We start from the raw sequence: 27964 nt of genomic DNA on the forward strand, positions 1-27964 counted from the left end.
AAACTTGCAATTCCAAGAAAAAGTCAGAATTGCAAGAAATAAAATTAGAAATGAGATTTAAACGTGCAATTCAGAGGGAAAAAGTCAGAATTGTATGACATAAACAGAATTTTGAAGTCACAATTCCAAGAAAAAATTCAGAGAATAAAAGTCAAAATTGTGAGATGTTTATATAAACTTGCAATTCTGAGAAAAAGTCAGAATTGCAAGAAATAAACTCAGAAATTAAATTTAAATTTGCAATTCAGAGAGAAAAAAATTGAAATATAAACTTTCAATTCCAAGTAAAAAAAAAAAAAGTCTCAAAGAGATTTGAGATTTAAACTTGCAATTCAGAGAAAAAAAAAAAAAAAAAAAAAAAAGTAAAAATTGGGAGAAATAAAACTCAGAATTGAGATATAAACTTGCAATTACCTTTTTAATATTTTTATTCTATGCTCATCAAGTTTGACTCAAAGATGTTTAGGTTTATTTCCAACGTTTACTTAGTGAAATTACATTCACCCACCCTATCTACTGAAACTATATGAAAATCATGAAGCCAATCCAAAATGTTTTCTTTTTGTTTATGATCAACAGAACCTTCAGTCTCAGCAGTTGTCGTCCCCGACGGCGTCCTGTTCTTTGACCTGTAGGTGGCGCTGTGACAGGTAGTGTCTGAGGGCGTCCACCTCGTGCGACAGGCGCTGGATGTGCAGCTGCAGTCTGTGATTCTCTTCCTGGAGCTGCAGCGCTCTCTGCTGGGTCAGCTGGATCCGCCGGCGGGCTTTATCACGACTTTTCCTCACCGCGATGTTGTTGCGCTCTCTGCGCAGACGGTATTCCATGCTGTCTTTGCTCAGGCCGCGTTTCTGTCCCACCGGCCGCAGGGAGGATGCTGGAGGTGGCAGAAGAAACTGCGAAAAATCCTGTCCAAAGATTACGAGAGTTGCAGAGAACGAGAAAAGAAAAACAAGACAGATGAAGGCCTTACATGCAGAAAAACTGAAGAAATGTCATGCATTGAAAACATTACAGAAACCAAACTATCCATAAAATAAAAACCATTAACTGAAATAAAACAATGTTAACTGAAATTACTTTATTTTAGGTAGTTGCAAAGGAAACATTTCATTGTAACTAAACTACTAAATATATACTTATATATATACACTATATATACTTTTTAGTCAATACAATACAATACAATATATATTTTTTCTTTTCTTTTCATTTTATTTTAGTGCATTTTATTTAATTTTATTTGGGTTGATTTGATTTTTAAATACAAATTGTGCCAAGGAATGATTCTCAGTTTGTTTTTAAGAAAAACATTTGTTTTTTTTTTAATGGGAAAAAACTTAAAAACAAACTGAGAGTCATTTCTTGGCACAATTTGTATTTGAAAATCAAATCAAATCTATAAAAATATATATTGTATTGGTTTTTTTACACAATGACATGGTCTTAACAAAAATAATAATAATAATAATTAAATTAAAAAATAAATGGCAGCAACAACAACAACAACAAAACCGCTAAACCTAAAACTGAAAGTAAGATTAAAAAGAGTCATTTCTCTACTAGGGTGAATTTCATGAAGACTTTCATTTTGCATTTAATCATTTAGCAGATGCTTTTTCTTTTTATACTGAATTTCTGTTGTCCAAACAACTCAAATTCGAAGCATACTAACATTAAAACGTCTAAAACACGACACAAAAAAATTAATATTTCTGAAAAACAAACAAAAAAAAAACATTAAAATGGAAAAATAAATCAAATTATTCAGGAAGCAAAAACTTCTTATTTTCTAATTATTATTGTGGTCATCTAACTTATTACATAAAACATTATTTACTGATTAATTTTACCCGTTTTATTTATTTATTTATTTATTTATCTAACTTAATGTTATTACACAATCATTAAATATGTAATTACCAAGATTAACTATTTACTTCATTATTCACTGAATAATTTTACCTGTAATCTTAGGCATTTATTTACTTATCATCTAAACTAACGTTATTATATAAACATTTATTATAAATTCACTAATATTTACTTTATACTATATTATTTACTGAAAAATTGAAGCTGTAATCTCAGGCATTTATTTACTCTAATGTAATTACACAACTAACAATAACTACTTGCTATATTATTTACTGATTAATTTTACCTGTAATCTCAGGTATTTATTTATGTTTTCTAATGTAATTTATTATAAACATTAAATATAAAATGACTAATATTAACCATTTGCTATATTATTTACTGATTCATTTTAACATTTTGACGTTTATTTTATTTATTTAATCTAACCTAATGTTATTATATAAACATTAAATATAAAAGTACTCATATGAACTATTTATCTATATAATTATGATTTTTACAGATGATCTCAAACATAAATGTTGCAATTATAATTAACAATGTAACAATATAAACACAAATGTATTAAGGACAAATGTCTGCCTAAACTAAAATTTACTTTAATTTTATGTGCATTTTTGAGATTTGGACAAAAGGGGTATACTGCTGAATGCCAAATTTCATAAAGACTTTCATTTTACATTTACATGAATACAAAGTTGCTTAAACAAATGAGGAACGTCACATCTAGTTTGTTATCAGACAGAGCCACGATATTCACAAAACACATTGGCAGAACTAGTTTATTGAGAACGCTTTACCTGCTGATTCTGCTGCGGCGCTCGTTCAGTGCCACTGGAGGTCAAACAGGAGGAATACGGCACGAATCCCATCATTTGCTCCATGCTCCGGCCGTCTGGCGCCTTGGGAAAGGCCATGGGCTGTCCATACAGACCCTCATCCATCGGAGGCATCTGAGCGCTCATGCCGCTGGAGTCGGGGTTCAGAGTGCCGACCGAAGACTGATGATGGAGAGCAAACATACAGATGGAGGACTGAGGACTGTCAGAGATGGACATCTGTGGATGAAGACACAATTCTGAGAAGATCTAAGATCTAGAAGCAACAGTAATGCATAAAGCAACAATACTTCAACAGGTGTGAGATGTTTCTGCACTTACGGCTTGTAAACGCTGCTCCTCTCTTCTCAAGCACAGACTTTATGTGTTCTTCCACAGAATCCGTTATGATACAGGTACTTCAGCGCCTGTCAATGACACCATCATTTCCTCTGTCACAACCGGCCCTCCTTCCCCCTCTAATTATTTTAATGTTGCATCACAGATTGACTTCTTTTTTCCTCTTCGTTTTCCCTGTTTTATAAGCACTTTCTACATTCTAATGCATCTTTGCGGCACAAACAACGTTTCTCTGTTAAAACTCGGTAAAAGTGATTTAATTACAATTATTTTAACGCCTCAAGTCATTTCCTGCATGCATACTGAAAAACGACTTATTCATGAAATGTTGAAATAAAAAACGCTAAAGTGATTTAATATTAAACAGATTAAAGATTTCAAATGGTTAACAATTAAAGCTTGTTTAATATTTATTTCTAACAATTATTAACTCACTGTTTAATTGTTTAAATATATAATTAAGGCTTTCTGGTGCAGTTTAAAATATAAATATAAATAAATATAAATTTAAGACTTTTTAATACCAGCTTATATGGAATTTAAGACCTAAACCTGTAATGGAAATACACATTATATTACATACATACAGGCTTTGTAATATTTGATGCATTTAATGTTAAAAGAAAACTAAACTGCAAAACTAAAATGCTAAACTTTCCATATCAGCAGACAATATTCCACACAAAAATATTATATTAACTTCAACATTCATAAATCAGCATACTTTTATTTTCCTTTATAAAGGCCTATTTATTTAAACTTTTTAAATGTATGCATCACCTTTCATTTCAAATTATTACAATTCAACAATAAACTCTATAGGGCTGTTACTGGGCAGATTAAATCATTTGCACTGCAAAAGTACAAGTGTGATAAATGATATATAATTATATATATATATATATATATATCAATAATATCAATAATTTTTAATTGATACATTTATGAATTTACATAACATTTACATAACATATTTACAACTAGAAAAGTTTTAAAAAATAAACAAATTACATTTTTTTAAATTAATATTTATTTTTATTTCTAATATTTACTACTGATTTTTTTATTCTAACTTCAAGTTATTTATTAACCATCTTTATTTCTTATCTAATATTTGTTGTTGTTTTTACTATTATTATACAACTTTTTGTGGTAACACTTTACAACAAGGTTCATTAGTTACCATGAACTGTGAATGTACAATACTTCTACAGGATTTAATAAAATTTCATATTATTAAAACATTAGTTAATGCACTTTGAACTAACCATTAACAAAGATGAATAAATAGTGTAATAAATGCAGTTTATTGTAATGCATTGTTTATTTAAAAAAAATATGTAATTACTAATATTTAGTATTACAGTGTCTTTAAAAATTTAAATTAAACTTTTAAGAATAAATAATATCAATTAACTTCATGTACTTTTTATATGGTTAGGGGTAGTTACATGTAATTATGTGTAATTTATTGTTATTCCTATAGTATGTATATATAACATGTAACAAGGATGTAACAAAGTGTTACCGAATTGCTACTTAGTTTGTTCTCATGCATAATAAAAAAAAAAAAACACACAAATATATTGCACAGCTGAATTATGCAAAAATGTCTAAAATTCAAACTAAATTCACATTCATAATTTGTTTGCATTGTCAAAAGGTGGACCATTAGGTAAAACACTTGACCAAAAATAATATTTCAGGACTTCAAATCTCTATTGAGATACTATTACCTAAGTACCTGACAAATGTTTCATTATTTCCCCATAAATCCAGAATTCCTCATTGGCCAATCAAAGGAGTCTCAGTGGCGCCTCCTGCAGCAGAAATGAGGAACTACCACAGAAAGAATAAAAAAAAAAAAAAAGTGACATATTTCTAAAATGAGTATTCCATCCCATACTTTGAAAGACGAGCTGTTGTAAAATGAAAAAATTTAAATACTTTAAATACTAACACAACAACCTTAACATGAAGACAAAATGAGAAAAGACACTCACCTGCAGCTTTGTGTTCATATTGGGAACCTTATTTTTGATTGGAAAAAGTCATAAGCGGTTTCAGATCTTCAGAAACTCTTATTTTATTTGTCAGTACTGTAAGTGTAAAATATGGGCTTTCTGCTGCAGTTTAAAATATAGATCTTTAGTCAATGTCAACAATCCAGTATTTAATACAGGGTTTCTACAGATATGAACTTTTTAATACCACCTTATATGGAATTTAAGTCCTAAACCTGTAATAGAAATACACATTATATTACATACATACAGTATATGTAATAATGTAAAAAGAAAAATAAATTTCAAAACTAAAATGTCATTAATGATACTTATTACTACAATATACTGTGAGCTTTCCATATCAGCAAAAATATTTTTATAAGCAATATTTTCATCAGTGTTCATGTTTTTTTATTTACATTTATAAAGACATATTTTTTTACTTTATAATGTATGCATCACCTTTTATTTCAAATTGCAATTCAACAATAAATTATATAGGGCTGTTACCAGGCAGATTACATAATTTGCACAGCAAATTTACAAGTGCAATAAATAATATAAAAATAATGTTATAAGATTAATGTTTTAAATACATTTATGAATTAACAAACATACCAAATTTAAGACATTTTAAGACTTTTTAAGGAACCTCAGAGACCCTGTAATAATTTATCAGCTTCTAATATGTATTTATTCATTTATTTGAGCTGCAATAACTAAATAAATAAAAACAATAGTTAACAGCATAACAATAATGGTGCTTGACTATATCAGATGGGATTTGTTTGCATCCACACATATTTCACTACATTTGCAGTTCACAAAACATAAAGTGAAGATTAGACATAACACAAGAAAAAAATTAGATTTTTTTGCCTTGTAAATTTTTGAAGTGACATAACGAATAAAGCTAATAAATGCTAAAACATTTTATATATGTGTGACCCTGGACCACAAAACCAGTTTCATCTGAAAGCTGAATAAATAAGCTTTGTCTCTTAAAATAGGACAATATTTGGTCGAGATACAACTATTTGCAAATCTGACAATCTGAGGGTGCAAAAAAAAAAAAAAAAAAATCTAAATATTGAGAAAATCGATTTAAATTTGTCCTAATGAAGTTATTAACAATGCATATTACTAATCAAAAATTAAGTTCTGATGTATTCACGGTAGAAAATTTAGAAAGTATCTTAATGGAACATGATCTTCACTTAATGATTCACTTGTTTTTGTTTTATGCCAAAAATCATTAGGATATTTTGACCCATACCATGTATTTTTGGCTATTTATTACTGCTTTTGTGGTCCAGGGTCACATTTGTATGTTAGTTTTCTAACTAAGATGTCTCAATGAAAGTCTTTTAGAAGGAAAATCTTGTTTTCAGTCCCTGTATAATGACACACATGTTCACAATGTTGAATTTTCATGGTTTTTTAGGTTCATTCCACAGGCGTAATGGTTTTTCTAGTGTCTAAACTGTATTTTCTATTTCCATACCCTAACCCTACACCTAAATGTACTTCTCACAAGAAACTGCATTTTTAAATTACCCAATGAAATTAATTCTGTATGATTTATAAGCTTGTTTACTCATGGGGACCATAATGCAGGGTTCATCAGGACCACACACACAAATGCTCACAGACGGAGAGAGAGCTGAGCTCGTGTCAGAACCTCGTCTTGGATCTGTGGGTAATCTGGACACTGCTGCAGCACCTAAAACCAAACAAGACTCAATGAGACTGATCTGAGATCACCAATCACTTATTATATTTCATATGTGACCCTGGACCACAAAACCAATTTCATCTGAAAGCTGAATATATAAGCTTTGTTTCTTAGAATCGGACAATATTTGGTCGAGATACAACTATTTGAAAATCTGGAATCTGAGGGTGCATAAAAACCTAAATATTGAGAAAATCGCCTTTAAAGTTGCCCTAATTAAGTTCTTAGCAATGTATATTATTAATCAAATATTAGGTTATCATATATTTATGGTAGGAAACTCACAAAATATCATTACAGAACATGATCTTTACTTAGTATCCTAATGATTTTTGGCATGAAAGAAAAATCGATAATTTTGACCCATATTGCTACAAATATACCTGTGCCACTTAAGATTGGTTTTGTGGTTCAAGGTCACATATAAAGACACTTTCAACATCAAATCAGTTTTAAAATGGAGAAAAATAAGCCCTATCATTCTTTATTTGATCCTATTTTAATTGCAAATATGTGACCCTGGAGCACAAAACCAGTCTTAAGTCGCTGGGGTATATTTGTAGCAATAGACAAAAATACATTGTATGGGTCAAAATTATTGATTTTTCTTTTATGTCAAAAATCATTAGGAAATTAGGTAAAGATCGTGTTACATTAAGATTTTTTGTAAAATTCCTACTGTAAACCTATCAAAATGTAATTTTTGATTAGTAATATGCATTGATAAGAACTTAATTTGGACAACTTTAAAGGTGATTTTCTCAGTATTTTGATTTTATTGCACCCTTAGATTCCAGATTTTCAAATAGATGTATCTCGGCCAAATATTGTTCTATCCTAACAAACCATACATCAATAGAAAGCTTATTTATTGAGCTTTCATATGATGTATATATCTCAGTTTTGTAAAATTTAACCTTATGACTGGTTTTGTGGTCCAGGGTCACATATGTCATGTTATTATTAATAACAAACCATTAAAATTATGTTAAATAACGTCACAGTTAATCAACAATCTAGTTTTCAGAGTCTTACAAACCTGCCGAGACACTTCTTTTTTTTGCCTTAGAAATATTTGAAGCAACATAAATATAACTAATAAATGCTAAAACATTTATATATATATATATATATATATATATATATATATATATATATATATATATATATATATATATATTTGTGACCCTGAACCACAAAACCAATTTCATCTGAAAGCTGAATATATAAGCTTTGTTTCATAGAATAGGACAATATTTGGTCGAGATACAACTATTTGAAAATCTGGAATCTGAGGGTGCAAAAAAAAAAAAAAAAGTTAAAAAAAAAAAAAAATATTAAGAAAATAGCCTTTAAAGATGTCCAAATTAAGTTCTTAACAATACATATTACTAATCAAAAATTAAGTTTTGATATATTAATGAAAGGAAATTCACAAAATATCAGTACGGAACATGATCTTTACTTAATATCCTAATGATTTTTGGCATAAAACAAAAATCGATAATTTTGACCCATATTGCTACAAATATACCTGTGCCACTTAAGATTGGTTTTGTGGTCCAAGGTCACATATAAAGACACTTTCATCATCAAATCAGTTTTAAAATGGAGAAAAATAAACCCTATCATTCTTTATTTGATCCTATTTTAAATACAAATGTCATGTTATTATTAATAACAAACCATTAAAATTACGTTAAATAACGTCACAGTTAATCAACAATCTAGTTTTCAGAGTCTTACAAACCTGACGACACACATTTTTTGACTTAGAAATATTTGAAGCGACATAAATATGACTAATAAATGCTAAAATATTTTTTTTATATTTGAGACCCTGGACTACAAAACCAATTTCATCTGAAAGAAGAATAAATAAGCTTTGTTTCTTAGAATAGGAGAATATTTGGTCGAGATACATCTATTTGAAAATCTGGAATCTGAGGGTGCAAAAATTTCTAAATATTGAGAAAATCGCCTTTAAAGTTGTCCAAATGAAGTTTTTAGCAATGCACATTACTGATCAAAAATTAAATTGATATATTTACTGTAGAAAATTTACAAAATATCAGTACGGAACATGATCTTTACCTAATATCCTAATGATTTTTGGCGTAAAACAACAACAAAAAAAAATCAATCATTTTGACCCATACCTGTGCTACTTAAGACTGGTTTTGTGGTCCAAGGTATACATATAAAGACACTTTCAACATCAAATCAGTTTTAAAATGGAGAAAAATAAGCCCTATCATTCTTTATTTGATCCTATTTTAATTGCAAATATGCCATGTTATTATTAATAAAAACCATTCAAATAATGTTAAATAACGTCACAGTTAATCAACAATCTAGTTTTCAGAGTCTTACAAACCTGACGACACACATTTTTTGACTTAGAAATATTTGAAGCGACATAAATATAATAAATAAATGCTAAAACATTTTTTTTATATATATTTGTGACCCTGAACCACAAAACCAATTTCATCTGAAAGCTGAACATATAAGCTTTGTTTCTTAGAATAGGACAATATTTGGTCGAGATACAACTATTTGAAAATCTGGAATCTGAGGGTGCAAAAAAATCAAAATATTGAGAAAATCGTCTTTAAAGTTGTCCAAATGAAGTTCTTAGCAATGCACATTACTAATCAACAAGTAAATTTTGATATATTTACTGTAGGAAATTTACAAAATATCAGTACGGAACATGATCTTTACCTAATATCCTAATGATTTTTGGCGTAAAACAACAACAACAAAAAATCAATCATTTTGACCCATACCTGTGCTACTTAAGACTGGTTTTGTGGTCCAAGGTCACATATAAAAGACACTTTCAACATCAAATCAGTTTTAAAATGGAGAAAAATAAGCCCCATCATTCTTTATTTGATCCTATTTTAAATGCAAATATGTCATGTTATTATTAATAACAAACCATTAAAATTACGTTAAATAACGTCACAGTTAATCAACAATCTAGTTTTCAGAGTCTTACAAACCTGACGACACACATTTTTTGCCTTAGAAATATTTGAAGCGACATAAATATAACTAATAAATGCTAAAATATTTTTTTTTATATTTGAGACCCTGGACTACAAAACCAATTTCATCTGAAAGAAGAATAAATAAGCTTTGTTTCTTAGAATAGGACAATATTTGGTCGAGATACAACTATTTAAAAATCTGGAATCTGAGGGTGCAAAAATTTCTAAATATTGAGAAAATCGCCTTTAAAGTTGTCCAAATGAAGTTTTTAGCAAAGCACATTACTAATCAACAATTAAATTGATATATTCACGGTAGAAAATGTAGAAAATATCTTAATAGAACATGATCTTCCCCTGATATCCTAACGATTTATAGCATAAAAGTCAAAAATCAGTCATTTTGACACATACCGTGCTACTTAAGACTGGTTTTGTGGTCCAGGGTCACATATAGAGACACTTTCAAGTGTTTTAAAATGTTTTAAAATGGAGAAAAATAAGCCCTATCATTCTTTATTTGATCCTATTTAAATTGCAAATATGTCACGTTATTATTATTAACAAACCATTAAAATAATGTTAAATAATGTCACAGTTAATCAACAATCAAGTTTTCTGATTCTTACAAACCTGACGACACACATCGACGGCCAGCGTGTAATTCTTACACTTCAGGTAGTTAAAGGCAAGACGAAACCCTGCAATGAGATTCAATTGAATGAAATGATGGAACTGAATATTTACAGTATGCTCATGGTTTTGGTTTCACAGGAATAATGATCAAGTCGCACCGATTGCAGGATGGGCTCTGTTGCTGTATTTCCAAGCCAGTTCATACTGCAGCGCTGCGTCGCTGTATCTCTGCTCATTCTCCATCATCAAACCTCGATACTCGTACGCTTTACTACACGACTGATGTTCACAACAGGAGAAAAATAAGGAGATAAAATGTGTATTTTATTAAATATATTACTACTTTAGGGCAAGACACTGCAGGTGAATAGGGTCAAAATAATAACTAATAGTTATCGCCTTACTTGCCCAGTTAATTGATTATATTGATTATTGATAATTGCATGCAAGTTTTCTAAAATGTTAGGTTTTAATATGCAAATGAGGCATTGTTTAATTAAATATGTGGTTATTATTTTGGGTATCTCATTTTTGGCACTCCATAATTCAGAAAAAATCTGGAACAGAGAGAAAACAATGTATTTTTTACTATTTTTGGGGGGAATAAAATTTTGTATAAAATCAAGCTAATTATATATGAACAAATCCTTCTGCAAAAATCTTTAGAATATAGACAGGAATGGCAATTTTAAGTTTGATGTACGTAAGTGTTACTGAATTGGAGATTTATGGCTCAGTGCAGGAGAAAAAAACTCATTTTGAGAAAACAGCCTTTAAAAACATGTATTGAAATGTGTGTATTGAAGTGCTATTAAAAAAAAAAAACACCTAACAGTGTCTTTTAGGTGTTTTCTTTCTACTAGTGAAACCAAAAAGCCCAAAATCTTAAACTTAAAACAGTGTTTTTGTCTGCAGCGTCTCCCCTTAATACTGAAAATATATTAAAATGAGTTTTTAAATATTTAATATAATTAACTAATAGTCTCACAAATTAAAAAAAAAACCCTAAATAACATAATTTTTTCTATGAAAATTAACACCCTATTTTAAATTATATTTTATAATTATAATTAAATTTTCTTTCTCAGGCATAAGGATTTTTTGTATTCTCAAGTAAAAATATTTAAAAAAAAAAATGTAAATATTAAGATTTACTTCTAAACTGAATTTACCTTCACATTTTGTGTTTTCTCTCAATATTCGGACAAAAAAAAAACAGTACTGTTTATTTTGGGTTTAAGTAAAGCGTGTCAGCAAATCTAAAATGAGCAGAAACAGACCTTATTGTTTCGTATGCAGCTGTCAAGCAGTTTGTCCACTTGAGTGTATTTTCCCATCTTGATGTACATGTCAGCCAAGAGCAGGCAGGCGTTCTCTAAGTCATCCGCGTTTGCGTCGCACCACTCCATACTAGTGAGGCGTTTGAGGAAGTTTCTGGCTCTGGGAATCTGCTTTAGCTGAATGAAACCTTGAGCCATCATGAGCAAAGACGCCTCCAACATCACCTGCAGACAGAAACTCACCGATAAAATCAGTGCTACTTCATTTATGATTCTGTTTTTACACAATAATTTGTAAAAAAAAAAATAATAATAATAATTTTCATAATTTTTATTATTGGAAAGGTGAATAATAGGAATGGTTTAATAACAAACCATTAAAATAATGTAACATAAATAAATAAATACATTTATTTATTTATTTATTTTTTCCTTGAATATTGCAGAAATGTGAGATTTCAATTTTCAGGTATTTCAGAGGCAGTATTATTATTGTTTATTATTGTTTATAGTTTTTATATTTTATTTTAGTTAACATTTTAGCAATCAATTAATTTTTTATTCGTCCACATAGTTTTTCATAATTATTTTTTTTTTTATTGGAAAGGTGAATAATAGAAACGGTTTAATAACAGTTAATCAAGTTAGTATTATTGTGTCATTGAGATACTTGTATATATATTTTTTCTTTTTAGTATTTTCTGTTTCCTTTTTACTTCTAGTTAGCGTTTTAGCATTCTTGCCAGTTTTTGTAAATGTTATTTTTACAAATATCATTTTTTGCCCACATATGCATTTTTTATTAGCATGTTATTATTATTTATTTATTATTTCCTTGAATATTGCAGAAATGTGAGATTTCAATTTTCAGGTATTTTAGAGGCAGTATTATTATTGTTTATTATTGTTTATAGTTTTTATATTTAATTTTTTATTTTAGTTAACATTTTAGCAATCAATTAATTTTTTATTCGTCCACATAGTTTTTCATAATTATTATTTTTTTTATTGGAAAGGTGAATAATAGAAACGGTTTAATAACAGTTAATCAAGTTAGTATTATTGTGTCATTGAGATACTTGTATATATTTTTTCTTTTTAGTATTTTCTGTTTCCTTTTTACTTCTAGTTAGCGTTTTAGCATTCTTGCCAGTTTTTGTAAATGTTATTTTTACAAATATCATTTTTTGCCCACATATGCATTTTTTATTAGCATGTTATTATTATTTATTCATTTTTGTACACATAGTTTTCCATTATTTTTTGTTGGAAAGGTGAATATATTAGCATTATATATATTTATTTATTCATTCAAATAGTTTTTCCTTTTTTATTGTACAGGTAAATAATAGAAACAGTTTACTAATAAAGTTAATCAATCCATATTGATTTTATATAGTTTTTTTCTTGAATGTTCCAGAAATGTGACCTTTAAATGTGTATTTCCAGGTGTTTTAGAATCATTTAGATACTTTTATATATTTTTTCTTTTTAGTATTTTCTGTTTTCATTTTAGTTTTAGTTAGCCTTTTAGGATTTTGTCTGTGTTTTTATAATTGTTATTATTACTATTATTATTTTTGTATTTAAGAGACAGCATTATTATTGCATCATTGAAAAACTAATACTAATACCAATATAAATATATATTTATTTACCAAGTTTTTCTTTATTGTACAGGTGAATTAAATGTTTAATCAATCCATATCGATTTTTTTCTTCTTCTTGAACATTACAAAAATATGACCTTTAAAGCGCTATTTTCAGGTGTTTTACAGTCAGTATTGTGTCATAGAGATACTTTCATATATTTTATCTTTACATTTCCTGTTTCAGATTACTTTTAATTAGCATTTCTGTATATTTTTGTACTTGTTATTATTGCTATCATCATCATTTTTTTTTTTGTCCACATAGCTTTTTCTTTTTTTCCTTTTAGTTTAACTCTAAATTTCAGCCTCATATCATATATACACAATACTTGTAAACATAATTACAACAGTGGTGAAATTTTGCAACCTTGAAAATCCTGCGTTGCAACAATTGTACCAAATTCATCCCTGAACACTATATGCATAAAGATCATGGTTTTACATACAACCACTAACTTCCTAAAAACACTTTTGAAGAGAGAAGAAAATGCATTACTATCAGTGCTTTAGTCTCCAAAGGTTAAAGACTAAATAACACAGAAAATGAAAGCATCCGTAAATAACTGCCTTTTGTCCAAAAAGCAAAAAACCCTCACTAAAGCAATGAAATCACGTGTCTTACGTTCTTAGCCTGCATGTCTGTGAGCTCCAGCACGGCTCTCTCCACCTCTTTGGGCTCTTTGCTGTAGATCTGACACAGATTCGACAGCAGCGTGAGTTTGTCCTGCTCAGGTTTCGATCGCGGGCGAAACGTTGAGAGTAGATTGCGAGCTGTGCTTCTTCTCGTCTCGTTTTCAGACTCACTGCTGCAGAAACAATCACAGACAAACCGCATTCAATTATTTTAGTATTTGAACAGATTTTATGTAAGTTGTTCTCACCTCATGTCCTTTTGTCCTTTATCTAAAACTTCTCCGAAGACGACGTCCTTGTCAGGGTTCAGGCAGATTTGGACCATCAGTTCCAGTGCTGGTTCTCCCCAATCCGCATCTCCTCTGGCCTTGTTCAGGTGCGTCAGAGCATCAGTCACCTGGCACGAATTCCTGAGGTCAAGCAGCACATAGAAAACCTCTTATTGTCTTACACATTAGCACATTAGGAACACTTTCAGGACACTTAAAAACTAATAAATAAATTCTGATATTGTCTGATAAACACTGACCAGAAGTAGAGACCCTTGCAGTAATTATAACCTGCTTCTCTGACTGACAGCGGACTGAACTTCTCACATGTTATAAAAACAGACTGAATGTCATCGAGTTTTCCCATCCTGCGCAGAATGTGCAGAAACTTGGCAATGGCATGGAAGTTGTCTATTGAAAATGGAAACAAAAAAGAAATATTAAAGTGCAATAAATTATGTGTTTGCATCAGGATTATAGTTAACTAAAAACATCAAAAAAAAAAAAAAAAAAATACTTGAAATAAAACAAAAGTTACCTAAAATGAAAAATTGAAACTTTTATTACACCCCCTAGTCTGTGTAACTTCTGGTCATATGTGACCCTGGACCACAAAACCAGTCATAAGGTTAAATTTTACAAAACTGAGATTTATACATCATATGAAAGCTTAATAAATAAGCTTTCTATTGATGTATGGTTTGTTAGGATAGGACAATATTTGGCTGAGATACATCTATTTGAAAATCTGGAATCTGAGGGTGCAAAAAAATCAAAATACTGAGAAAATCACCTTTAAAGTTGTCCAAATTAAGTTCTTAACAATGCATTTTACAAATCAAAAATTACATTTTGATATATTTACAGAAGGAATTTTACAAAAAATCTTTATGGAACATGATCTTTACTTAATTTCCTAATGATTTTTGACATAAAAGAAAAATCAATAATTTTGACCCATGCAATGTATTTTTGGCTATTGCTACAAATATACCCCAGAGACTTAAGACTGGTTTTGTGGTCCAGGGTCACATATTATTTTCTACTGAAAAAAACAAAGACAAAGAAAAATCAGAAACAGTTTGATTTATTTTTTCAAGAAACACTAACAAACTAAAATCGATTTTTCTTTTTTTGTTCATGAGTTATAAATCAGATTATGCTTTGATATTTGTTTTAAAGTGTGGGCGGTGAAATGTCACCAACTGAACTGCACAAACTATTTCAAATATAGTGAATTAAACTACAAACTTGATCACAACGCACAGTGTTTCCATCTAATATGTATTTTAAGCTGCAGCTCTTAATAATTTCCTTATTAAGATCAGAAAAACGTAGTGCGGGTTCGCAAATCATTTGATTTAGATCGGAACTTTGGAGCGGGTTCGCGAATCGTCTGATTCGGAAAAGGAAATGCGGATCGTGATTCATTTAGTGCGGGTTCACGAATCATTTAATTCTCGATTCGAAATCCTGATCTGAAATTATGGTTGGTGAATATTCAGAGCAGAAAAAATTAACGTGGTTCGCGAATCTTTTAGTCCGGGTTCGAAAATGATTTGATTCAGTGCGGGTTCGTGATTTGTTTGTTTCAGAAAATGAACGCGGATCGTGAATCATTTGGTACAGGTTCACAAATCATTTAATTCAGATCGGAACTTTACTTCAGAGCGGATTCGTGAATCGTCTGATTCAGAAAAGGAAACGTGGATGGTGATTCATTTAGTGCGGGTTCACGAATCATTTGATTTAGATTGCAACTTTGGAGCGGGTCTGCGAATCTTTTTGTGAATTGCATTGATTTCCAATGTAAAATCCCGATCTGCAATTATGGTTGGCGAATATTCAGATCAGAAAAAATTTATATTTTCGGGAAAAATTTAAATAAATTATTACTTTAGAGCGGGTTTATGAATCGTCTGATTGGGAAAAGGAAATGCAGGTCGTGAATCATTTAGTCTGGGTTTGCGAATCATTTGATTCAGTATTTGTTCGTTGGATTCAATAAATTAATGCGGACTGTGAATCGTTTGGTGCAGGTTTGCAAATCATTTGATTTAGATCGTAACCCCTTTTTATTTAGTTTATCTTGATGTACTGTTAATATTTTTAAAAGAAAACTGAAAAAATTAATTAAAACTAAATAGACATGTTTAAATAAAATGACCCTCCCCCCCCAAAAAAATAAAATAAATAAAAACACGTAAAACTTTAAAATTAAAATGGACATAAATGACAAAAAAAAAGAAATGATACTGAAATAATGTTGGCTTGTTTCAAAAAATGATATTCCATCCCACCTGGGTTTCGCTCCATAATACTCCCATAAATCTTGACTGCTTCCTCTTTTTGGTTCTTCCAAAATAAAGTATCAGCCAACAGCTAAAGATAAAATCAAACACACAAACCAGTGGAGGAATTTCTCCAATCAACTGCTGATCATCTCATTTGGGATATTAGAAAACTCAATACCATCGAGGACGCAGTGTGGTTTTGATGGAGCTGGAGAATCTTCCGACAAAGCTCCTCACAATAATCCAGCTTCTGATGCTCATAGTATAACTGAGCCAGATGAAAGATGATCTGCACAAAACAGAGCAGATGAGACAAACCGTTCTCTCCAAACATTCACCAAGAAAGCAGTTTGAGCTGACTGACCTCCTGGTTGTCCGGGCTGTGATTTAAAGCATCCGTATAGTGTTGTTTGGCCATTTCCAGGTCGCGGCTGCGGTGAAACACACCAGCCCAATCACAACAGATCACTGCTAACAACTTCCTCTGTTCCTCCAGTTCTTCCGGATGCTCATTCGTAATCCGGAAAACAACTTTTTGCTGGAGATCATGCAACTGGCAGAAAACCATTTTTAAATTTGTTTGCAAAAAGTTAAGCAACTTTCAAAAATGAAAAATGTTGCAAAAATTCACTCTCTCAGGATATAAAAGAGTTCGTTTTTGCATCAGATTTGAAAAAATGTAGCATTCCGTCACTTCCTCTGATCCTCTGCAGTGAATGGGTGCCGTCAAACAGCTCCAAACAGCTGATAAAAACATCACAATAAAACAACAGTCACTCCAGTCCATCAGTTAGCGTCTTGTGAGTGATACTGATGTGAGAAATAACAGGAAATGGACTTTTTTTTTACTGTAGGAAGCATTATTATGGATTATGGACTCATATTTTAGATAAAAAAATGTCTTAATGATGGATTTGTTTCTTACACCACACAGCTTTTGGCCTCTCCAGATGTTAACTGATGGAGTGGAGTGGTGCGGATTTTTGTGACATTTTTATCAGATGTTTGGACTGTCATTCTGACGGCACCCATTCACTGCAGAGGATCCACTTGTGAGCAAATGATGGAATTATACATTTCTTCGAATCATTTTGGAGTACATTTTTAGCAAAATTAAAATTTTGGTGAACTGTTCCTTCAATGTTTATTGCAACTTTGAAAACAAACCTTTTGCATGACGTCCAAAGCAGACTCGTTCTTGGCCCGCAGTACTTTTACTAACACTCGCAAAACTCGTACATCATTTATCATGGTAGTCAATGCAGTAGCTGGAAAAGCAGAGGAAAAAAAAAAAACATGATGAGAACAAAAATTCTTGTTTGTTGTGGCATTCAGTCGTGTTTGTTAGAATGTAATTCTGTACTGGGATCATGTTCCAAGGCCCTTTCCAGGACTTTCTGAGCTTTCTCGAAATGTTTCAGTTTAAGCAGCAGTCCTGACAGCTCTATGCTCAAATGACAGTCCAGCGTCTCCGTCTTTAGAGCCGTTTCATAATAACTCACAGCCTGAAATGTAAACAATTACAGATGAGACTCAAACAGTACCCTTAAGGTTTTTTTAATTAAATATCATCTGTAAACTTGTAGAAGCCACGTGCCGTGTCATATTTGTGAGCCTTCACTAAAGCCTGGCCTATTTTCTTGGCTAACATGTCTTTTGGAGCCATCTTCTCTACTTCTTGGTAGATCTTGACTGCTTCCTCTGGCTTTAAGAACAAGATATTTGTATGGTTTATTAAGACTTTATGAGAGGTTTGGTACTAAGAAGTTAAATGAAAATGAAAAACATTAGATTTCCAAAATACAAACCTGGTGTATCTTCATGAAGGCATCAGCCAGCAAAATGCTAGTATGCAGTCCTGGAAGCTGCTCATTTATTTCTCTGAAATATTTTATTTTAAGATGGCAATTAAACTTTCATAATTGCATGTACCATACACAGAGTGGATTTCATATTCCACCCATAAATCAAAATAACTTTTTTTTTTAGTTTATTTTACCCCAAATTTGTATTATTATTTTTTAATTATCCTCAATAGTGATTCTCGTCAGTTTTAAATAAGTATATTTTCTCCTCTAAATGCACTTTCATATTCTCAAAATAATGGAAGTTTTAATCTGTGAAAATTACTATAATCCGCATAAAACGCGAAAAATATTAAAGCTGAGATCAAGTTTACATCCTCTTTTCAGAATCTGCAAAATGCAATTTTTCTTTACCAAAATAAGAGGGATCATACAAAATGAATGTTATTGTTTATTTAGTACTGACCTGAATAAGATATTTCACATAAAAGATGTTTATAGCCCACAAGAGAAATTGATGATTAAATTATAATTATATCCCCTCGGTTGTTAATTCTGTGTTGTTTCCTGAATGACCCACAGTTGTTTTTTAATGAAGTGATAGTTGTTGATGAGTCCCAGTGCCTGCTGTTCTTTAGACAAATCCTTCAGGTCCCACAAATTCTTTGGTTTTCCAGCATTTTTGTGTATTTGAACCCTTTCCAACAATGATTGTGTGATTTTGAGATTCATCTTTTCACACTGAGGACAACTGAGGGACTCATATGCAACTATTACAAAAGATTCAAACACTCACTGATGCTCCAGAAGGAAAAACAATGCATTAGAGCTGGGGGTGAAAACTTTAGAACAGAATGTACATTTTTCTTCTTTTTCCTAAATATCATTTTTTTTTTTTTTCCATTTAGTGCTGCCCTTCAGTGACTACAAAGAATAGTTACATGTTTCCAAGAAGACAAAATAACTTCAATTTACCCTGTTCATCAAATTCCAAAAGTTTTCACCCCCTCAGGCTCTTAATGCATGGTTTTTCTTTCTGGAGCATCAGTGAGTGTTCGAACCTTCTGTAATAGTTGCATATGAGTCCCTCAGTTGTCCTCAGTGCGAAAAGATGGATCTCAAAATCATACAGTCATTGTTGGAAAGGGTTCAAATACACAAAAATGCTGGAAAATCAAAAAATTTGTGGGACCTGAAGGATTTTTCTGAAGAACAGCAGGCAGTTGAACTGTTCAGGACAAACAAGGGACTCATGAACAAACTATACTACTAAACAGAAAAACACAGCTGTGGATCATTCAGGTAACAACAGTATTAAAAAAGGGTATGTAAACTGTTGAACGGGGTCTAACTATTATTTTCTCTTGTAAATAACATGCATTTTGTATGATCCCTCTTATTTTGCAGATTCTGAAAAGGGGGATGTAAACTTTTGACCTCAACAATATTTATTTGCAGCAGTACAACAAATATTACCATGACTATTACTTCAATAGATACACACAAACATCCCTTTCACTTATAAATGATAACCTGTAACATGCAATGTAAAGCTTCTTATTGTTTTTCCTCTCCAAGTAAATATGTGCCATCTTTTTTCGAGCTTGGATGTAGGTTGACTCAGTAGGTAGGATGTTTTGCAGCATGACTACAGCAGCATCCACGTCATCTCTCGCTAAAGCCAGATCTACATTAGCAAGCATGAGACGCGTCTCCTCTGGTGTGCCTTTGAAACTCACAACAGCATCCTGGAGAACTTTAGTGGCCTCGTGCTGATGAAAGAGAACATTTTACAACATTACAAGACACTAACTCAGCTGATCGTGAGGTTGGTTAGTTCAAATGCTTGCAGAATCATTTTTGTGCGTTTGTTTGAAACACCAAAAGTTTGGAATCAGTAAGCTTTTTAATAAGTATCTTACATCAAAATTCCTATTTATTTGATCAAAGATACAGAAAAAAGTAATATTATGAAATATTATAGCAATTAAAAAAAAAGAGTTTTCTATTTTAATATACTTTAAAATATAACTTATTTCTGTGATGCAAAGCTGAATTTTCATCAGCCCTTACTTTAGTCTTCAGGGTCACATGATGCTTCAGAAATCATTATAATATACTCATTTATTATCAATTATCAACAGTTGTGCTGCTTAATTTTTTTTGGAACCTGTGATACTTTATTCAGGATTTTTTGAAGATTAAATTTCTTTTAAAAAGATCAGCATTTATTCAAAATAGAAATGGTTCCTAACAATTTAAGTCTTTACTATATCACTTTTTATCAATTTAACACATCCTTGCTTAATAAAATAATTTATTTTAAACCAAAAAAAAAAAAAAAAAGTTTCACTGACCCCAAACTTTGAACGGTAGTGCAAATTTGTAACAAAAGATTTCTATTTTAAATAAATGCGGTTCTTTTTAATGTTTTATTTAAATCAAAGAATCCTGAATAAAGTATCAAAGGTTTCAAAAAAATATTAAGCAGCACAACTGTTTTCAACATTGATAAGGAGTAATGATGCTGAGAATTCAGCTTTGCATGACAGAAATAAAGTGTATTTTAAAGTACATTTAAATAGAAAACCACTGTCTTAAAATTGCAATAATATTTCACAACATTACTGTTTTTTATGTATTTGTAATCAAATAAATGCAGCCTTGATGAGCAGAAATGCTTCTTTAAAAAAAAATAAAGAATCGTACTGATCCCACACTTTTGAACAGCAGTGTATATGTGAACAAAAGCAGACTGGACCTGTTCTCCGTTGAGTCTCAGGGCCTCTGTGAGCTCCAGGTACACAGATACTCGCTCGCTGGTGGAAACGGAGGACTGTGGCCCTTCTAAAGGCCTGCGGACCCCAGGCATGTTTATAGTGATCTTCAGGCACTGGATGGCATTCTTCAGGTCTCCAGACCTGAGCAGAGCACGAGCTTTGAGCAGACTGAACTGGAGTCGATCACGAATCTAAAAAACAAAAAAACAAAACAAAAACAAAAATTAGAAATATTGAGGTGTATTTCATAAGTTAGGGTAAATTAATGTTTTTATTCAGCAAGGATGCATTAAATTGATCAAAAGAGACAGTAAATACACTATTTCAAATAAATGCTGTTCTATTGAACTTTCCATTCATTTGCGCATCCTGAAAAATGAAATGTACCAGTTTCCACAAAAATATTGGGCAGCACAACTGTTTTCAACAATGATAATAAACAAAAATGTTTCTTGAACAGCAAACCAGCATCAGAATGATTTCTAAAGAATCACGTGACACTGAAAATTCAGCTTTGATCACAGAAATAAAATTAATTTGAACAGATATTCCTACAGAAAACAGCTAGTTTAAATTGTAATAATATTTCATTGTTTTGCTGTATTTTTGATTAATTAAAAGCAATTTTGGTGATCATGCCTAAAAAATAATGCCAATACATATGTATATACTATAGATACTACTGGTGTTTAACAAAGACTTTTCAATAAGAAAATCAAGCTTACTTTTAGCACTATTATGATTTTCTTTGCATTGCAACATTATTTTCATGAAAAATAGGAACTTATTCATACACATAACAGTGATGCAAAAAAAAAACCTTATTCTTATTACTATAATAGCATAATACAAATAACATTCACTACTGAACTATATCTATATATGCATCTATGTTTTGCTGTAGATTACCCTCTTTAATAAACATTTTCTGAATAACGATTTATTTTAAGATGTGATCCCTGTAATTAAATTGCTTTATAATGACTTGCTTTATTTATTTATTTTTACAAAATTTATTTTATAATTTATGCATAAATAATAATTGTGCCTATATATAGTTTTTGTGTGTGTTTTTAAAATTAACAATATATAATTTATTAATCATAGACAGTTATTATGTATGCATAATTATAAAGTTACCATAAATTCAGTGATAATGAAATCAGCAAATCAGAATATTAAAATGATTTCTGAAGGATCACGTGACACTGAAAATTCAGCTGCGATCACAGAAATGAATTACATTTTAACACATATTCAAATAGAAAACAGCTAGTTAAAATTGTAATAATACTTCACTGTTTTACTGTACTTTTGATCAAATAAATGCAGCCTTGGTGAGCAGAAGAGGCGTTTAAAAATTTGACTGAACCCAAACTATTGAACAGTAACTCAGAACTTTCTCCAAATCATTGAACTTGCAAAAATGGCTCATTCTGAATGTCTGCAATTTTCTGTCATCAGAAAGACTGTCTATATTTTCCTGCTCAGACCTCAAAGTTGATGCTGACAGCAGACTCCAGGCAGCTCAAACACCTGCTGTGTTCTCCAGCGCTCAGGTGCAGTCGGGCCTGCAAAAGGTGCATCTCTGGCACGGAGGGATCTTTCTCTATGCACAGGTTCAAAAAGTGCTGAGCTGTTCTGTGCTCACCTGCAGAGGCATTGTAGGAAAGTTATCTGGGAAGGTTTTACAGCAATGGCAAACATCATCTCAGATGAAGTATTTAACTCCAAAACCTGCCTAGAAGGTACTTGACGTAGGCCATATGATAACAGCTCACTGACATGCCAGGAACAACTTTGACGACCATTTCCAAGATCATATTTGAGTGTTTCAGCCAAAATGGTGAAGTCTGCCCAGGAGCAAGGGCAAAATCCTGGAAAGGAGGAACAAAATATATTGAAAAAGATTTGAAATAAGAAAAATCCATGGAAAAAGTGTTACTGCACCTGTTTGGACTCCAGGTGCATGCACACTATTTGCAGGAGGAAATTGAGGTCCATCATCTGTAGGTATTCAACGCCGTAATTTAACCTACGAAGAACAGAGAAATGGAGCTCTGTGGCGTCTTTCAGCAGCTGCATCTCCGTCTCCTCACCTGCGCTCTGCTTCCTGGCCAACATGGCCTTCAGCAGAGGAACTTCCTGTTAAATCAAACGTATTTCTGTGTTCATACAGATGAAATTTCAGAACTTTTCAAGCACTTATTTTTTATTTTCAAGGACTTTAAGTTCAATCACTTATCAAGCAATGTCTTCTCTTTGAAATTCTAAAAAAAATGATAAATGGATAAATACAAATATACTAATAAAACAAAAAACATAGTTTACTACACTTTCACTATAGTAAAACCATTGTTAATTTTCTAAAGGAATCTATATTTGTGCATACTTTATTTCTTTTTTCTTTGTTTGCCTTAATTGTTTGAAGTTTTCTACTATTTAGGAAAAAAAAAATCGAAATGCGCGCTCTAACGTCCCAAACTGAATCAAATGATTCGCGAACTCGCAACAAAGTCTCGATCTGATTAAAATAATTTGCGATCCGTTCTCCGAAGATCTGATCTAAAGCTAAAGATTCGCGAACCTACTCCAAAGTTAAGATGTAAATTAAATGAGTCTAAATGAGAAATGATTCGTGAACCACGCTCCGAAGTCCCGATCTGAATAATTATTCGAGAGCCATAATTTCAGCTCAGGAATCGGAAAGAGGGACGCAAATCACTTGATTTAGATCGGGACTTAAAATCGTGAATCATTTGATTTGAATCATTCAATTTGCAAAATGATTCACAAACCCGTTCTGTTCTAAAACAAATGATTCGCGATACGCAATCCGACTGGAGCGCTTCGAAACAGTGATTCGCAATAACTTTGCGCCGCAATTGTTTCACCCATCACTGCATGCTTTTTCAAATCATTAGAAATTCGAAAATGAATAGCTCTTTTATTAATTTTATCTGGTTTGAACTGCTTGAACTGAATGATCAAAGTCACGAGTTTGAATCAATCGGAGCGGTTTCAGCGTAAGTGACTCACTCAATTGATTCGGTTCATCTGTTCCTGTTTTCGCGTCTTCAGCCATGTTTACATGACATTGTCAGTACGACGACTGGCTTAGCTCGCTAGTTTTTTTTTATTTTTTACATTAATTGAAATAAAACGAAAAAAAAAGTATGATGTATTTTAATTGTGTGAATTTTGCATGAAAAGATATGTGCTTATTAAAAAAAAAAAAAAAAAACTTATTTTATAGATACATTGTCTTTCAATAATTCAAGCACTTTTTCAAGATCCTTTTCAAGGCTTTCCAGGCCTTACATGTAAAAAAAAACAAACAAAAAAAAACAAGCACTTCAAGCACTTTAAGCAAACTGTACGGACCCTGACATTTACATCGCTACTCAGCAATTAAAATATAGAGACTTATTAAAGGCTACTGGTTAAATTCTGCCCATTTTAACATGTAATAAAGACACTCTAATGCCAAAACTAACATGTGGCAATAGGACAAGTGAGCCTAGCCATTAGAAATAGTAACTTTTCAGATTTTTACCGCTGTGTTTCCAAGAGATTCTTGCACTTCACAGAAGAACGCGAGCTGTTGGGCGGCTTCCTCAAGCTGATCGCACATCAGCTGGCATCTGATCGTGCCTATAAAAATAATGTCAATGCATATATGCATTCAACAAAGACTTTTCGACAAGAAAATGAAGTTTAATTTTAAAATTATCAAGAGTTTTTTTGCATTGCAACTTCATTTTTGTGACAATTAAGAACATATTCTGTCAAATACACATTATTGTGATACAAAAAAAAAACATTCATTCTTATTATCGTAACTGTATCTATATACACTACCAGTCAAATGTTTTTGAACAGTAAGATTATAATGTTTTTAAAAGAATGCATCACCAATCCTGCATTTCTTTGATCCAATTTTAGCGAAAGCAGTAATATTGTGAAATATTTTTACTATTTAAAATAACTGCTTTCTATTTAAATATATTTTAAAATGTATCAAAGCTACATTTTCAGCATCATTACTCCACTCACATGATTCTTCAGAAATCATTCTAATATGCTGATTTACATTTTTTTTGTTATTATTATCAATACTTAAAACAGTTAAGTAATTTTTAAAGATTCTTTGATGAATAGAAATATCTAAAGATCAGCATATTTACTGAAATAAAAAGCTTTTGTAACATTATAAACTATACCATTCAAAAGCTTGGAGTCAGTATAACACTTTTTTCTCAAGGAAATGATAGAAATGAATACTTTTATTTTACAAGAATGCTTTAAATTGATCAGAAGTGATGATAGAAGTGTCTATTTCAGATAAATGCTGTTCTTCTGAACTTTCTATTCAAAGAAACATGAAAAAATTATACTCAGCCGTTTTTAGCATAATAATAATACATGTTTTGAAATCACAGGAATAAATAATATTTTATAATACATTCAACTAGAAAACAGTCATTTTAAATAGTAAGAATATTTCAAAATTGTACTGTTTTTGCTGTACTTTGGATCAAATAAATGCAGGCTTGGTGAGCAAAAGAGACTTAAAAAAATAAAAAATCTTACTGTTCAAAAACTTGACTAGTGGTGTATGTATCTATGTTTTGATGTAAATTATCCTCTTTAATAAATGAAATAAATAAACTTTCACATTTTCTAAATGAAGACTGATTTTAAGTAAATGTAATCCCTGTAATTAAATTACTGCATAAAATAAAAAAAAATGGCATGACAACCAATTTTATAATGACTTGCTATTGTTTTGCTTTTTTACGAAATTTATTTTGTAATATTTTGCATAAATAATAATTGTGTCTATAACATACATAATTTATTATAGACACAATTATTATTTATGCATTCATTATAAAATAAATTCACTATAACAAATACTACCATAGTATTTAAATACTCTAATACAGAAATACTAAATACTAATAACTTATGTTATTAAAATAACTATGTTATTTTTGGGGTAAAACTGTTTTTGTAAAGCACTGATAGAATATGATATTGTACCTACTAAAGCTGAGATGCACTTTGGGTCTATTTTGAGTGCAGTAGAGTAGCATTTATGGGCATCTTTATACTTGTTTTGGAGACTGAGCAGATAGCCGAGCTCACAGACAACATCAGACGCCGCTGGTGAACGTGAGGAAACCCGATGCACAAACACAGTCAACATCTGCAGGATCTCTGTGTTGTGTCCACACTGCAGTTGGGAAAAATACATCTGAGCATTTCAGTGACTTCTGCTGTAGACAGAGACTGCTGTTATAATCAAGCATGGTAGATTAGTCTTAAAAACAAGTGAAACAAGCTTCAAAACAGAAATGAATAACTCTGAAATGACCCAAGGGTGAGAAGCATCATGGAAACAGACACTTAGGGACACAGACAGCCTCCAGTGAGGACAGTGTGTGTTCAGTGTGTGCAGTGCCACAGTGTTAAAAAACAACCTGGTTTGTTAACATATTAAGTGACACAGAAGGGGATGTTTAGTTATTGTATAGAGAGTGATTGGCACCAGTCGGCTGATGGGTGCCGTGATCTCCACATGCAGGCTGGGATTACAGGGCTCTGAGATCTCAACCGCATTCATTAAAGCCTGAAGACGCTCTTTTACCTGAAATACAGAATGGAATAACATTCATGGGTCAGTGACAAATGAGAAAGTCTGAAATGAAAGGAAAATGTTGTTACAATCTAATTTAAATCATGCACTACGAGTGATTTATGAAAGCCTGTTTTCATAATTATTGTTAACAGTATTTTCTTTTCTTTTTTTTTAGGTTTTAAATTTTTTTTTTGTTTAGTACTTCAACTAAATAAAGTTAAATGAAAATGAGAAATATTTCCCTGACAAATACCTAAATTAAGTTTAATTTTTAAAAAATATTTTATTTTATTTCATGTAATTTTTTTTTAATATATATTATTTTTAGTCTTAGTTAACAATAATAACCCTAATTTATGTAAGGCCAGAGAATATAAAAACAAAAAAGAGAATTACAACTTTTTTTTTTTAAATCTTAAAATTCCGGGAAAAAGTCAGAATTTCAAAATAAAAACTTGCAAACAAAATCTTGCAACTCTGACTTCTTTCTGAGAAATTTATTTTCTGAAAAATACAAACAGTTTTTGGACAGTGAAGAAGTCTTTTCTGCTCACCAAACCTGCATTTATTTGATCTAAAAAGTACAGCAAAAACTAATTTTTAAAAATATTTCTACTATTTAAAATAACTGGTCTCTATTTGAATATATTGTAAAATGTAATTTATTCCTGTGATTTCAAAGCCGAGTTTTTAGCATCATTACTCCAGTCACATGATCCTCTGATCCTTCAGAAATCACTCTAATATTCTGATTTGCTGCTCAAATAATATTTATTATTATTAGGTTAAAAACAGCAGAGTAGAATTTTTTCAGGTTTCTTTGATGAATAGAAATTTCAGAAGAACAGCATTTATCTTATAATTGAATTGCGTTTCAAAGTAAATCCTACATTTACATTTTTTTCAATTTACCATTTCAACATTTTAAAACACACATTTAAAAGTAAAAATAAAAAAATATATAAAAAGTAAATATTATAATATAATTTTTATTTATATATATATATATATATATATATATATATATATATTCCATTTTTATTTCAGTGAAACGTTTTAGTAATTTTGTTGTGTGTTTTATTTTTGTATTTATTATTTATTTTTATATAATTTTTATTTTTATTATTTATTTTTATCATAAAATTCGGAGGAAAAAAAAGTCAGAATTCCAC

The 27964-nt window shown here is 30.8% G+C and overlaps 2 protein-coding genes across 2 annotated transcripts in view; both read right to left on the bottom strand.

Annotated features, from left to right (window-relative positions):
* Positions 1–590: 590 nt before the first annotated feature.
* On the bottom strand, positions 591–5080 carry cebp1 (CCAAT/enhancer binding protein (C/EBP) 1). The gene is made up of 3 exons (XM_073830647.1): positions 5063–5080; positions 2682–2939; positions 591–908 (listed from the first exon to the last, which is right to left on the bottom strand). The coding sequence occupies exons 1-3, from the start codon at positions 5078–5080 to the stop codon at positions 591–593; spliced, it is 594 nt and encodes a 197-aa protein (XP_073686748.1).
* A 1630-nt stretch (positions 5081–6710) lies between these two features.
* Positions 6711–27964, bottom strand: part of LOC141300375 (tetratricopeptide repeat protein 21A-like) — a 23515-nt gene continuing 2261 nt past the window's right edge. The window contains exons 3-19 of the mRNA XM_073830648.1: positions 26703–26801; positions 21130–21339; positions 19902–20140; positions 18372–18444; positions 18161–18268; positions 17927–18068; positions 17731–17831; positions 16928–17116; positions 16742–16852; positions 16570–16651; positions 14530–14680; positions 14249–14410; positions 13990–14173; positions 11716–11940; positions 10594–10714; positions 10433–10500; positions 6711–6788 (exon numbers count right to left, since the gene is read on the bottom strand). Of these exons, the coding sequence (XP_073686749.1) occupies positions 6711–6788; positions 10433–10500; positions 10594–10714; positions 11716–11940; positions 13990–14173; positions 14249–14410; positions 14530–14680; positions 16570–16651; positions 16742–16852; positions 16928–17116; positions 17731–17831; positions 17927–18068; positions 18161–18268; positions 18372–18444; positions 19902–20140; positions 21130–21339; positions 26703–26801 (2343 nt within the window). The remainder of the gene's footprint in view (positions 6789–10432; positions 10501–10593; positions 10715–11715; positions 11941–13989; positions 14174–14248; positions 14411–14529; positions 14681–16569; positions 16652–16741; positions 16853–16927; positions 17117–17730; positions 17832–17926; positions 18069–18160; positions 18269–18371; positions 18445–19901; positions 20141–21129; positions 21340–26702; positions 26802–27964) is intronic.

Source organism: Garra rufa, chromosome 24, assembly GCF_049309525.1.
Source record: "Garra rufa chromosome 24, GarRuf1.0, whole genome shotgun sequence".
Lineage (NCBI taxonomy): Eukaryota > Metazoa > Chordata > Actinopteri > Cypriniformes > Cyprinidae > Garra > Garra rufa.